Below are 12,369 nucleotides of genomic sequence, written 5' to 3' on the forward strand. Positions count from 1 at the left end.
CTTTATTCCCTGGAGCGTAGAAGAATGAGGAGAGATTTGATAGAGGTATATAAAATTATGATGGGTATTGATAGAGTGAATGCAAGCAGGCTTTTTCCACTGAGGCAGGGGAGAAAAAAAGCCAGAGGACATGGGTTAAGGGTGAGGGGGGAAAAGTTTAAAGAGAACATTAGGGGGGGCTTCTTCACACAGAGAGTGATGGGAGTATGGAATGAGCTGCCAGACGAGGTGGTAAATGTGGGTTCTTTTTTAACATTTAAGAATGAATTGGACAGATGCATGGATGGGAGGTGTATGGAGGGATATGGTCCGTGTGCAGGTCAGTGGGACTAGGCAGAAAATGGTTCAGCACAGCCAAGAAGGGCCAAAAGGCCTGTTTCTGTGCTGTAGTTTCTATGGTTTCTATAAATGCATTTTTAGAGTTGCTCAAATGTATGAAGGGAATTTTAGCAAATTTGTCATTTTTTTTCTGCTTTGGTCACCAGGATTAGACCGTTTTCTCTATGGTATCTCAGATGATATGAAGCTGAAACACAGGCAGCAGCTTTTTGCAGTTGACCGCGATGGTTTGATAGAAGTAGCCGACAAGTGAGTTACTATTTTTTTTAAATTCCTGGATGCTAAATGGCAAAATTGCTTCATTTGCTTCTGCTTTCCTAGAAATTTGCAAATTTCATAAAAGTTGACTTTGAATTTGTTTCTGCCCTATTACTGTTGAATGCTGTCCATTTTTAATTTTAGGGTGGTTTTACCTAGATTTTTCTGTTGCCTTTCATCAAATATTTGAATCTACAGTCTTAAGTGCAGAGAGGAGAGTCACAATAGTTTGAATTGACTAAAGTGATTTTTTTTTTCTTAAGATGTAGCTGAAGGTTAATTAATCTTTTTGAGGTCCTACAACTTCATCATAAAAAAACATATGGACGTAACATTATATGCTAATATTTGAACTACAAATAGTAATGTTCTCTCATTAATGTAGCTAACCACATTAATAAGCTATTTTCCTCATTTTTTTGGTTTGTCAGGTATTTGACAGCTGGACATGGCACAAGTGGGGCTGCAATTTTAGGACCTGAAAATGAATCTATTAAACGAGATCCATCTTGGGTACAGCGATAATACTGAATAAAAGGAGAATTAATACTGAAGGATCTCATCATTTCCCCAAGGTATTACAGAATTATGATTCAACTGAAATGTTGATATTTCCTTCTGGTAAAGCTCTGAAGGGGGCAAATATGGAACCAATGTTCTCTGATTTAAAGATGGCTCTAGGGTTTTGTGAATAGTACAATTAAGTGGAGTTCCTTGTTACCTCAATTTCTATGTTTGCAGCTGCTACAACAGAGTAAATGTGGATTCCTACTGCTTGATGAAATTCAAGGCAAGTATTGTATCCAGCACTTGGCGGAGAAGGATTGTGATCTTTAAGGAAAGTTATGCTGAATGTTTTCTCTCAAATTATGTAAAATGTTAATTCTATTCAAGAAATGCACAAGAATGTTTCCAAACATATTTAAGTCATATTTATCACTTGAATTCATTAGGACATTATATATAAAGTATCTGTATTGGAAAAGATTAAGACAAGTGGTTTATGTTATCCATTCAGATGGACCAGACCTCCTTGTATTTTAGAAGCTTTAACATCTGTATATTTTACTAATCTGAAATAAAACTTATGGATGTACTGATAAAACCTGCTGAACACCATTTCAATCCTGTATTTTGTCTTGGTGTCCCTTCTGCTTATTGTATAAGCTCAACTCTGTAGCATCCCTATTGAATCAGAAATAAGATTTTCCCTACAGACATTTTAAAAAAACAGTATAGAAGCACTTTGAAGAGCAGATAACATACAAACATTGTTGGAGGAGAAAAGTTTCCTTCTCAGTTGTTCTAGAAATGTTTATTTTGTATTTAAGGAGGCCGTTCTGTCCATTGGGTTAATTCTGGCAATCTTATTTGTCAAATTTCACTTTCCTAATTCTCCCCGTACCTTTGAAATGTATCATGTTCAATGTGAAATGTATCAACTTTTTGCCTCCTCTACCGAAAGTGATTTACTTAGTTAAGGTTGACCTGCTGGTATATCTTTGAACCTCAAAAAAAAACACCCAGCAAAAATCTATGGAGTGTGAATTTTCAGGTTCTCCACTAGATCATGTTCTCATGCAGGTTCTTTGACCTGAAATACTTATCTTTCTCTGTACACAGATGCCACAAACTACCGAGTTTAATTTCCATGATTTTCTGATGTTATTTCTGAAAAGGAGAAAAACTTAACTGGGTTACATAAATGTATAGATGTCTTAATTGTTACAATTACATTGCTGTGCTCAACTGAATGAGGTTTTTTTGTTCTTGTAAGGAAAATGGAAGATATACAAAGCATTGTATGAGTGTTATAACTAAGCAAATGAATTTAAAAGAGAAAATGGCTGTATAACTTGGCTGTATGGTGGGGAATGAACAATCTACATTTTAGTTAAGATCCTTCATTTGGACCAGATGCACCATCAGAGGGAGAGTGTGGTTTTGGTCAGAACTTACTTCTATCTCCATCTATTGTAGAGGCCATAAGATCCTTAATAAATTCCTCTTGCTTCTAGAAGTTAGTTGCATTGTATACAAAAACTTAAATCAGACTTGGATAAGACTGTAGATTACAAGTAATTAGATATATAACCAGGACAGATGATGACTGAGGGTGTCTGAACAGTATTCCTTGGGACCCTAAAAAATGAATCAATGATTTACCAAACATTTCTGGGATTGGCCACCTGGTGTCAGAAGAGAGTACTTGATGCACTGAGTAAAGTCAATTTGGGTGAAGCTGTGTTGGTTGATGGTGCTACTGATCCTTCCAGAGGAAGATGGACTTTTTACTCCCAAAAAAATGGTAGTAGATGGGTTCAAAGGTGGCTCAAACAATAATTTTAAAAAATATATAATACTAATGGCTCCCAGTCAGGAAGATAAGAGCTGCAGCAGGGGGGAAAAAATAATCTTGATTCAAATCCACACCAGTATAGGATGAATAATCAGTCAGGAGATTGATTGTAGGTTTCAGTCAGATCAATTATATTTGCCATATAATGGAACTTGGGTCAATAAATCCTGGAGTTGATATTGAAATTGGTCAGTCTTACATTTGTTGTATCCAAGTAGTTGCCAGGAAACAAAAGGATTAACTTGGAATCTATCATGTCTTGCAGAATGTGGCAAAAAAGGGATAGGCTCAGTTTTGATCATCAAAATGGTGGACCTCCTTGCCGAAGGTGGCATGGAAGAAATATCTCTGCAATGGCATTGGTAACTATTGACCAGACCAACAATTGTAGTAATATTGTGAAAGGATCCCATAGAATAGAAGGCATGATGTTTGTTAGTGAATTGGGTGTGTTGCAAAAATACAGCAGTTTCTGGAAGTACGAGTTGAAAACAAAAAGGGCTCAATAGCTAGCTGAGCCAACAACAAGAAAGTGGTCAGCATTTTCAGTCAAGGACCATCGATCAGAATTGGAAAAAATGACAGTGAAGGCCAACAATGAGCAATTAAAAACTGGACTAGTCAGGAGATTTAAAGGGTAGTTGTGATTTTATTTTGAATGACGGAGAAGGTTCAAAAAGCTGAATATGCTTTGTTTCTTTCCCCCCAAAATGAATATGAACGAACAATCAATCTGAATAAAAATCTGTACAGGACCAGCCATAGGAGTTTTATTTGAAGCTGGGGGAGAAAAAATAAACATTCACTTCACGACAGCACAATTACATTGTCACATAAATATATCTTTTAGATAGTTCACGCTAAAACTATTCTCTTTAAGGTGATCCACACAATAAATATTTAGAAACAGTGCATCAAGAAGCAATATATTGTACTACAGTATTTTGTTTTTGGTGTATTAGCAATGTTGCCGAACCAATTGATTCACTGCTTTCAGTGACTGGGCAAAGCCTGAGCGAATGTGTCGAAAAGGGTACAGGATGCCTGCTTTTATTTCTATAAAAAGTAACAGTACAACATAACAAACTGTTACAGCGCAAATTAGAAGCTGATTTTTATCCTTTGCTAGGGAATATACTGTAAATGCTGTTCATCACACAACCTGAGGCATTGTGTGGCTGCTTTTAAATTGCAAGGGCATTGCGATTTTCATGTGTATGTCGGTCAACGTGCTCCATTTCGACAGCATTAGACAGATCGTAGCTAATCTTGTATTTGGCTAAAATCTTCATCAGTGGACGGAGGGCCAGCCACCATTGCTCCTTTGGAATCCGATGCCTGAAATAATGTAGAGAAATGAATTATAAACTTTTAAACACTGCAGCAATCTGCACATCCCAGTAATCCCACAAGTATCCTAAAAGCCAGATGAGACTAATAAACCCGACTTGAAAATGTGTCACCGATTTGATAGTCACTGGGTTGTAACTTCACTAGAGAGACTGTAGCAATTCCTCATACTTTCTCTGGGGTAAATACAATAATAAAAATATGGATTTCTAGTGACATCCTAATTCAATAAGAAGATTAGGAAGCATAGAAACAGGCCAAATGAACTGAACAGGTCCATGCGTCCATCAGATGATCTGCTTACCATTCAAACACCAACACCATTTAATACATCCTGATTTTAGTTTTAAACCTGCCGGGAATGTGGCCTTTGTTATTGTTTATCAGTATTATTTGAATAGGGATCTAATCTGCAATTAAGTCATCAATTACCTAGCAGCTAGAATTTTTCAGTTCAAAATGCAACCTCTTGGTGTATTCTATTTATACGAGTTACTGTCACCTTCCTGTCAGTTTGAACCACTCTGGGCATTTTCCTGCCCTCTCTCATTAACAGCCCACCGTTAATGCACCTCACCTGCTGTTTTTTTTTGTTGCATCATTTTCTGTAAACTCTAGAGACTGATGTGTGTGAAAATCGCAAGAGATAATCAGTTTCTGAGATACTCAAAACCACCTCATTTAGCACCAATAATCATTCTAAAGTGAAAGTCACTTAGATCACATTTCTTCCCCAGTCTGTTTGGTCTGAACAACTGAACTTTTCAACCATGTCTGCATGCTTTTATGACTGGCTAATTAGATATTTGCATCAACAAGATGTAAAAGAAACAAGAGAAAGGAGTACCTAATAAAATGGCTACTGACAGTACATTGAATTAGTGGAACCATTAAACAGTCCTTTCCTGCGGTTCATGTAGTGACTGATATTCCCATTCACCTAGATTTTACACTGTAATTTGTAACTCAAAATAAATCACCAGTTAGTGAAATCTACCAGTAAAAACAGCTTGCATCTGCATAGTGCCTTCAATAAATAAATCACCCCAACATATTTAATGGTATCTAAACAGAGTTGAGAAGCATAAGGATCTCAGGGTGGCAGGATTTGAAGAGGTGCCAGTGATATGGCCACATAACACTACTGAAGTATTTGAAAATAAGAATGAGAATTTTAAAGCTGAGCATTGCCAAATGTGGAACGGTGGGAAAACAGCGTTTATTTATTTATTGAGATACACCGCAGAAAAGGCCCTTCGAGCTGTGCTGCCCAGCAGTCCCCCATTTGAACCCCAGCCAAATCATAGGACAATTTATAATGACCAATTAACCTATCAACCGGTATGTCTTTGGACTATGGGAGGAAACCAGAGCACCTGGAGGAAATCCATGTGGCCATGGGGAGAACGTACAAATTCCTTACAGGCAGCAGCAGGAATTGATCCCAGGTCGCTGGTACAGTAAAGCATTATGCTAACCACTACACTACCATGACACCCATTGATTTAAATGCGAACACAGATCAGGGAATTTGGACGTGCTGAGGTCTATGTATGGTAGAAGATAAGAGGTTGGATGAAGTATGCTGGATTAGTCAAGAGTGATATCTGGACATCAGTAGATCTGAGACAAGACCAGAATGAATGGATGCGTGGAGTTGGAAAATGGCTTCATATATGAGCAACAATGTCAAAGTTGATAGAACTGATAACGTGAAGATTGATGTCTGGGTATCAGATGATCGGAGATCACAATGAAATGAATAGATGTGGAGATGGAAAATGGCTTCATATATAAGCAACAATGTCAAAGATTTATAGAACTGATAATCATACTCACTGGAAATCAGTCAATTCTTTCAGTTGTGATACAGGCTGGAACACCAGGGTGCGTCTATGCATGCCCAGTAAACAAGCAGATTCATGACAATTTGCAAATATTCTTCCTGGGGATTTTTAAAGGAATAGAAAAATAAGTTTAAAAAAAAAATAACCAGATGTGCCTTCGAATTTACATTTCTAAACTGAGGAAAATTTGGTGAGATTTCTGCTATACAAGAGTACAAAACTATTGAAAAGCAGCCAAGGTCATGAACAAAATCCGTTCATTTCAAAAGCTCCTCTTTATAAATCAAAATTGCTAGAACTACATTTTAAGAACATTCACTCAAAGTCAAACTGAGGAACTTAAGATTTTGAGGTCCCTTAGGTAGTCAGAATATTTGAAGATCATCTAATAAAGGGAAGACCTAAATTTATATTGCAGTCTTAATGACTTAAAAATCTTACAAAAACAGGTAATTAAACACATCACTATTGTCATAAAAGAAACATGTCTTAAGAATTACACACAGCAAGCTTTCACAAACATGGTGTGATAAAAGATCAAATTATCTGTTTAGTAATGTTAATTGAAGGGTAAATATTAGACACTATACATAGAAACATAGAAAATAGGTGCAGGAGTAGGCCATTCGGCCCTTTGAGCCTGCACCGCCATTCAGTATGATCTTGGCTGATCATCCAACTCAGAACCCTGTACCAGCCTTCCCCACATACCCCCTGATCCCTTTAGCCACAAGGGCCATATCTAACTCCCTCTTAAGTATAGCCAATGAACTGGCCTCAACTGTTTCCTGTGGCAGAGAATTCCACAGATTCACCACTCTCTGTGTGAAGTAGTTTTTCCTAATCTCAGTCCTAAAAGGCTTTCCCTTTATCCTCAAACTCTGACCCCTCGTTCTGGACTTCCCCAACATAGGGAACAATCTTCCTGCATCTAGCCTGTCCAATCCCTTTAGGATTTTATACGTTTCAATAAGATCCCCCCCTCAATCTTCTAAATTCCAACGAGTATAAGCCTAGTCGATCCAGTCTTTCATCATATGAAAGTCCTGCCATCCCAGGAATCGATCTGGTGAACCTTCTTTGTACTCCCTCTATGGCAAGAAGATAAATCCCTCGTTCTTCAAGGATAAAAGTTTGGTTATTTTATTTTCATTTGAATGACCAGCCAGGGGTTTGATTTCACATCTTAATTAAGATATTAAAACCATGGAGTTTAATACTGAAACCTCTGTGAGAATTTTTGACTAAGGTAAAAATGCAGCCAACAGAGCCATAATTGTCCTTGGTAAAAATACTGGTGCAGGAATGGGCTATACAATTCACTATTGAATGAGGTTATGATTCATTTATTGCTTCAACACCACTTTCCCGCACTTTATCCTTTAGTATCCTTCGTGTCCAGAAATTATTAATTTTATTCTTGAATACATTGATCAACTGATCAACCATAATCCTTTGGGATAGAAAATTCCTAAAATTCTAAATGCCAATCCTTATTTTGAGATCTTTACCCTTCAGTTTTAGGTAGTTGAAGCCCATCGGCTTCTACCCTTTCTCACCTTCTCTAGTTTCTGGGCCAAACACTGGCAAATGAGATAAATTTAAATGGGAATCTTGGTCAGCATTGATTGGTTGGGCTGAAGGGATGGTTTCAGTGCTATATGATTCTATATACACAGTTGGGTAACAAAATGCAGAAATTACAGGGATACCGAAAGCAACATTATAAAGGAGTAATGGGCGAAATGAATATTCTGTTTTGCATGTAACGTACAATATCATTGTTGTTATGGATCTTGTTGCTTCAAGTGAATCCAGTGAACCACTATGGAAGAGACAAAATAATTGAGAGGACTTGCTCTTATATAGATCAACATACACAAAATGCTGGAGGAAATCAACAGGTCAGGCAACATCAACATTTTAGACAGATACTCATCATCAGGAATGGGAAAGAAACCATAATTTTAATTTCACAAAATATTATAGCTGCTTCACCCTTCCTTTCTAGTGCTCATGAAAGGGGTCTCGTCCTGTTTATTCCATTCTACAGATGCTGCCTGATATGCTGATTTGCTCCAGCATTTTGTATGTGTCTTCCTCTTATATACTGGCTTTGGGTGCTGTTCTGCCTAGAAGTATAATGGGATCATTTTAAAGGTGAAGCAGAGTGAAACAAAGTTACAATAAGTAGCTTGACAATGACCCAGGGTAACAGTCTGTGAGCTTCTTGTCTAGTATTGACAAGGCAGTTCCACTTGATTACTTGTTAACAGCATGCACACTGATATACTGCAACAGCTCAGTATATGGAAAAGGGCAGACTGCAAGACACAACTGTGGTCTAAAGTCATAACTAGGTCAAATTAATTTTTTGTAATCATTACCTGATGACAAATAGTAATCCCCCTGAAGAACACAAGGGTATTTAGTACCTAAAACCCATTCTACCATTCAATACCCTGTATCAACAACTTCTATTAACAAAAAAAGAGACTGAGCAAATTAACTTTTTCTTTGAGGAAGTTAATTACAAATATATGCCACTTTTTGTGCACACAAGTATTTCCTAATTCACTTCTGCAAGTCTTGCTCCAAATTTTAGACTCTTACTTACCTCTGCTTCCACACCACCACCCGTCTAAACAGGTGAAATCATTCGATGTAAACCACTGGTTCTACAAAATGTCTTGAAAACCAGTTAAATCACTCTTCCTTCTATTTTTTTTTCCTATATGCAGCCACAAGCTTTATAATCTTAATTTAGAATTTAACTGGTAAATTTACATTGCATTAAACCAAGAAAGAATAGTGAGTAAAGTTTGGTGTAGCAGCTTTTTTTGTGCTATCACTGTCACCTGAAAACCTAAACCAGTTTCTGGTTCTCAGTAAAGGAAAGAGCTGGTCCAGGCCGGAAGTGGTGTAAGAATAGAACAACACTCACAGTTAAGTCCTTTAATGGGAAAATAAAGTTTAAAATGAAATTCTAATCAGGTATTTTCTATTCTAGAATGTTCTTCTAAGTACTGCTCTTCAAAGCCATCATTAAAATATGTTGGGTTTGGGAGCAAGCGGTTTCAGTTATCTTTCAGTGGTAACTTTAACAAGAATATTTAGGCATTATAACAGCAGATGGTTGGACTGACTTATTAAGATAATTTTGTTTAAGCATACAATCGATACAAGGAATCAATCATTTTTTACATAACAATAAACAAAATCCATTACCTTCTTCTATGCGTTCCACAACGCCAGCAAGAGAAGCCAGGACAAAAGCAAGGGACAGGTTAAAATGACATTTTGTGTCAATATAAGCTTTGCAGACAGTAAGATAGCTTTCAGACAGAAATTATTTGATAACAGGCAAAAGCAAACTAAAGTAAAACTCAGTAATACGGTGAAGTATTGGACAATTTAACTGTTGGGGAACTTCTGACCATATGCTGAATTGAATGGGTTGTACTAATGTTTCCTTCCCAAGGATGAGGGAGGAACATCTGCTGCTAAGTCTGTTTTAAATCATCCCTCCTTCGGAACTAAGCAGCATCAATTGAGAATTCAAAGTGTTTTGAGTTGATATTTAACTACCACTCACAAAACTCTACAAGGTATCTTCAGTTTCAAATATTCGGAAAGATAGGCCAGTCACTCTAATCCTTTCTGGCCATTATTTCTCAGCAAAAACATTTTAAATATTCTTCAAGTGAACTTGGAAACATAATTTACTTGCAAGCTTATAAATCCCAAAGATAAATTATTTGCATCCGAGAGTTCTGAACAAGGTGACGTTAGAGTTAGTGGATGTTCTGGTTATCACATTCCAATGATATCGGAACTATAGGTGCTGTATGTGACTATATTTACTGTGTTTTGCACCTTGGCCCCAAAGAAATGATGTTACAATTAGCTAGTTTTTATTGATGCACCACAGAATGCATTCTGTCTGGATGCTTATTGGTTTGATATGGCAGCTGCTCTACACATGACCACAAGAAACTGCAGAGTTATGGATATTGATCACAGAAACCAGCCTCCCCTCCATGGACTGTCTACCTTTCTCTTTGCCACAATAATCAAGGACCCCAACCACCACCACCACCCAGGATATCCTCTCTTGTCCCCTCTTCCATCAGGCAGAAGATACAAAAAGCCTGAAACCATGTACCCCCAGATTCAAGGACACGCTTCATCAGACTTGAATGGACCTCTTGATGGATTTTTGGTCTCTCATTCTACTTCATTATCTTGCATTTTATCATTTACCTGCGTTGCATCCTTCCAGCCGAATTTTTTTTATACTTTATTCTGCTTTGTTATTATTTTACCATATTCTAGCTCAGTGCACTGTGTAATAGTTGGATCTGTGTGAACAGTACACAGGACAAATTTTTTTACTGCACCTTGGTACACGTGACAATAATAAACCAATACTAAACATTGTTGACTTCAGTCCGTTGGCATGAATACACCCCACCATGCACTATGTGCATTGCATTCTAGAAAAAGGAAAAACCTTTTGGTCCAGCTTAGAAGTGGTTTTGTTTGTAAATGAAGGGTGCTGGAAAATGCCACTAGGTTAAAATAAAGATATATAGAAATACAAAAAGCAGATCCATATGTAAACCATATGTCTGCCAGAGCCTCTGCTATCTAGTAAGAACTGAAATCTTATCTAGTTCTGTATCAAAAACTCAAACTTTGATACTCAGCATCAAAAATCCTAATGAGATCACAGTCTGATTACACATAATAATTGAGCAGCCTTTACACCAGAGAATTCCAAAGCCTTGTAGTCCCCAGCCAACTCAAACAGAGTCTCTTACTTCTGGTATCTCCAAACTGACAAAAGAGCCCTGCTATGTCTATCCAGTCGGTCATTTAAAATTATGACATCTCAAGACATCACCTATCATTCTTCAAAAGTGCAGGAAGTATTGACCTAGTTTTCTCGGTCCCACGAATCAATGTTGTGATTTGGATTCAAGGCAAGAATATAAGTATTCTGATGTACTGCAGTTATTGATCTAAAATGTTAACTCCATTTCTCTCAACACAGATACTACCTGCCTACTGAGTGCTTCCAGCATTTTCCACTTTATTTCAAGAATATCTTCCCTCAGTAACCAAAACGGTACACAGTATCTCAGCTGTTCTCTTAAGAAATCATTGTAAGCTACAGTAAGACTTCCTTACTTTTGTGTTCTAAGTCCCTCCAACAGTCAATGTACTGTACCACCCCATCCATCCTCTCCAATATGGTTCCTTCCCTGTCTGGTACCATCGCCCATTCACCTCTCCCCTTATGGTTTCCATTCTCACCTCCTTTACACATAACAGTCCAGCACTGGGTAGCTCTTTGTGTTCCTGCTTATCTCCCACTAACGGCTATCTCTGAAAAGGATCTAGTGCTTTCCTGGTGTATTTAAAAATTAACTCTTCTTGGGGTTCCAGCCTGGTACAGGTATCAATTAGAACTGACGTTTTGATGACAAACTCTGCCATCTTCTAGAAGAATTCTAGAGGCAATTCCTTTCCTCTCTCAAATGCTGTTGACCTGAGTTCTTCCAGCAGATTGACTGTTGCTTCAGATTCCAGCATCTGCAGTCTCTTATGCCTTCAACATACTTCTTGCCATCCTAACTTTCTGAACCTGCTTGTTTGGTTCTTTGGCTCCTAACGTGACACAGCAGAGTCAATCTCCACACCAACATTTAAAATTTTTTTTTCCCATAATTTACTATACCTTCATTTTCCCTACTTTACCTAATAATTTTGCAATTACCCCTATTACATTTCACCTGCCAGTTTCGTTCCCCATCACTTCAAAGTTCAAAGTACATTTATTATCAAAGTCTGTGTACATTTATACAACCTTGAGATTCATCTCCCTACAGGCAACCAGAAAACAAGAAATCCAAAAGAACCCATTAAAAAAAAAAGGACCGGCAAACACCCAATATGCAGAGAGAGGGGGAAAAAAACACAAATCATGCAAACAGTAAAAGCAAGCAACAGCATTCAGAACAAAAGTGAGTCTTTAGACTTGAAGCCCAGAGCAGGCCCTCAGCTCATCACCCAGCACAGCAAACCGTCTATACAGAGCATTTTCTCTTTTGCACAGTGAGCACTGTTTAGCTGACATCATGCTTTACCAGATGGTGAAAAATGGTGACAGGAAAGGTCTGTGGAAAAGAGTTACACATGTATTAACTGGAT

At 37.6% G+C, this 12,369-nt stretch overlaps 2 protein-coding genes across 7 annotated transcripts in view; one reads left to right on the forward strand and one right to left on the reverse strand.

The window, feature by feature from the left end:
- Window positions 1–12,369, forward strand: part of pitrm1 (pitrilysin metallopeptidase 1) — a 121,182-nt gene that overhangs the window by 56,026 nt on the left and 52,787 nt on the right. Inside the window, exons 26-28 of one of the 4 annotated variants that reach the window (XR_011885510.1) lie at window positions 486–588; window positions 1,029–1,172; window positions 3,222–3,690. Coding sequence is in view for 1 of the 4 variants with exons in the window: in XM_072253998.1 (XP_072110099.1) it covers window positions 486–588; window positions 1,029–1,122 (197 nt within the window). In the remaining 3 variants the exon portion in view is untranslated. Of the gene's footprint in view, window positions 1–485; window positions 589–1,028; window positions 3,202–3,221; window positions 3,691–12,369 lie in introns of those variants that run through there. The other 3 variants (XR_011885509.1, XR_011885511.1, XM_072253998.1) reach the window with 3 other exon arrangements.
- LOC140195531 (ATP-dependent 6-phosphofructokinase, platelet type-like) overlaps window positions 3,586–12,369 on the reverse strand; it is a 128,387-nt gene continuing 119,603 nt past the window's right edge. For all 3 annotated transcript variants that reach the window (XM_072254001.1, XM_072254000.1, XM_072253999.1), the window contains 2 exons: window positions 6,146–6,251; window positions 3,586–4,294 (listed from right to left, as the gene is read on the reverse strand). In XM_072254001.1, the coding sequence (XP_072110102.1) occupies window positions 4,141–4,294; window positions 6,146–6,251 (260 nt within the window). In that variant the 3' untranslated portion in view covers window positions 3,586–4,140. The remainder of the gene's footprint in view (window positions 4,295–6,145; window positions 6,252–12,369) is intronic.

This window comes from Mobula birostris, chromosome 3, assembly GCF_030028105.1.
Source record: "Mobula birostris isolate sMobBir1 chromosome 3, sMobBir1.hap1, whole genome shotgun sequence".
Lineage (NCBI taxonomy): Eukaryota > Metazoa > Chordata > Chondrichthyes > Myliobatiformes > Myliobatidae > Mobula > Mobula birostris.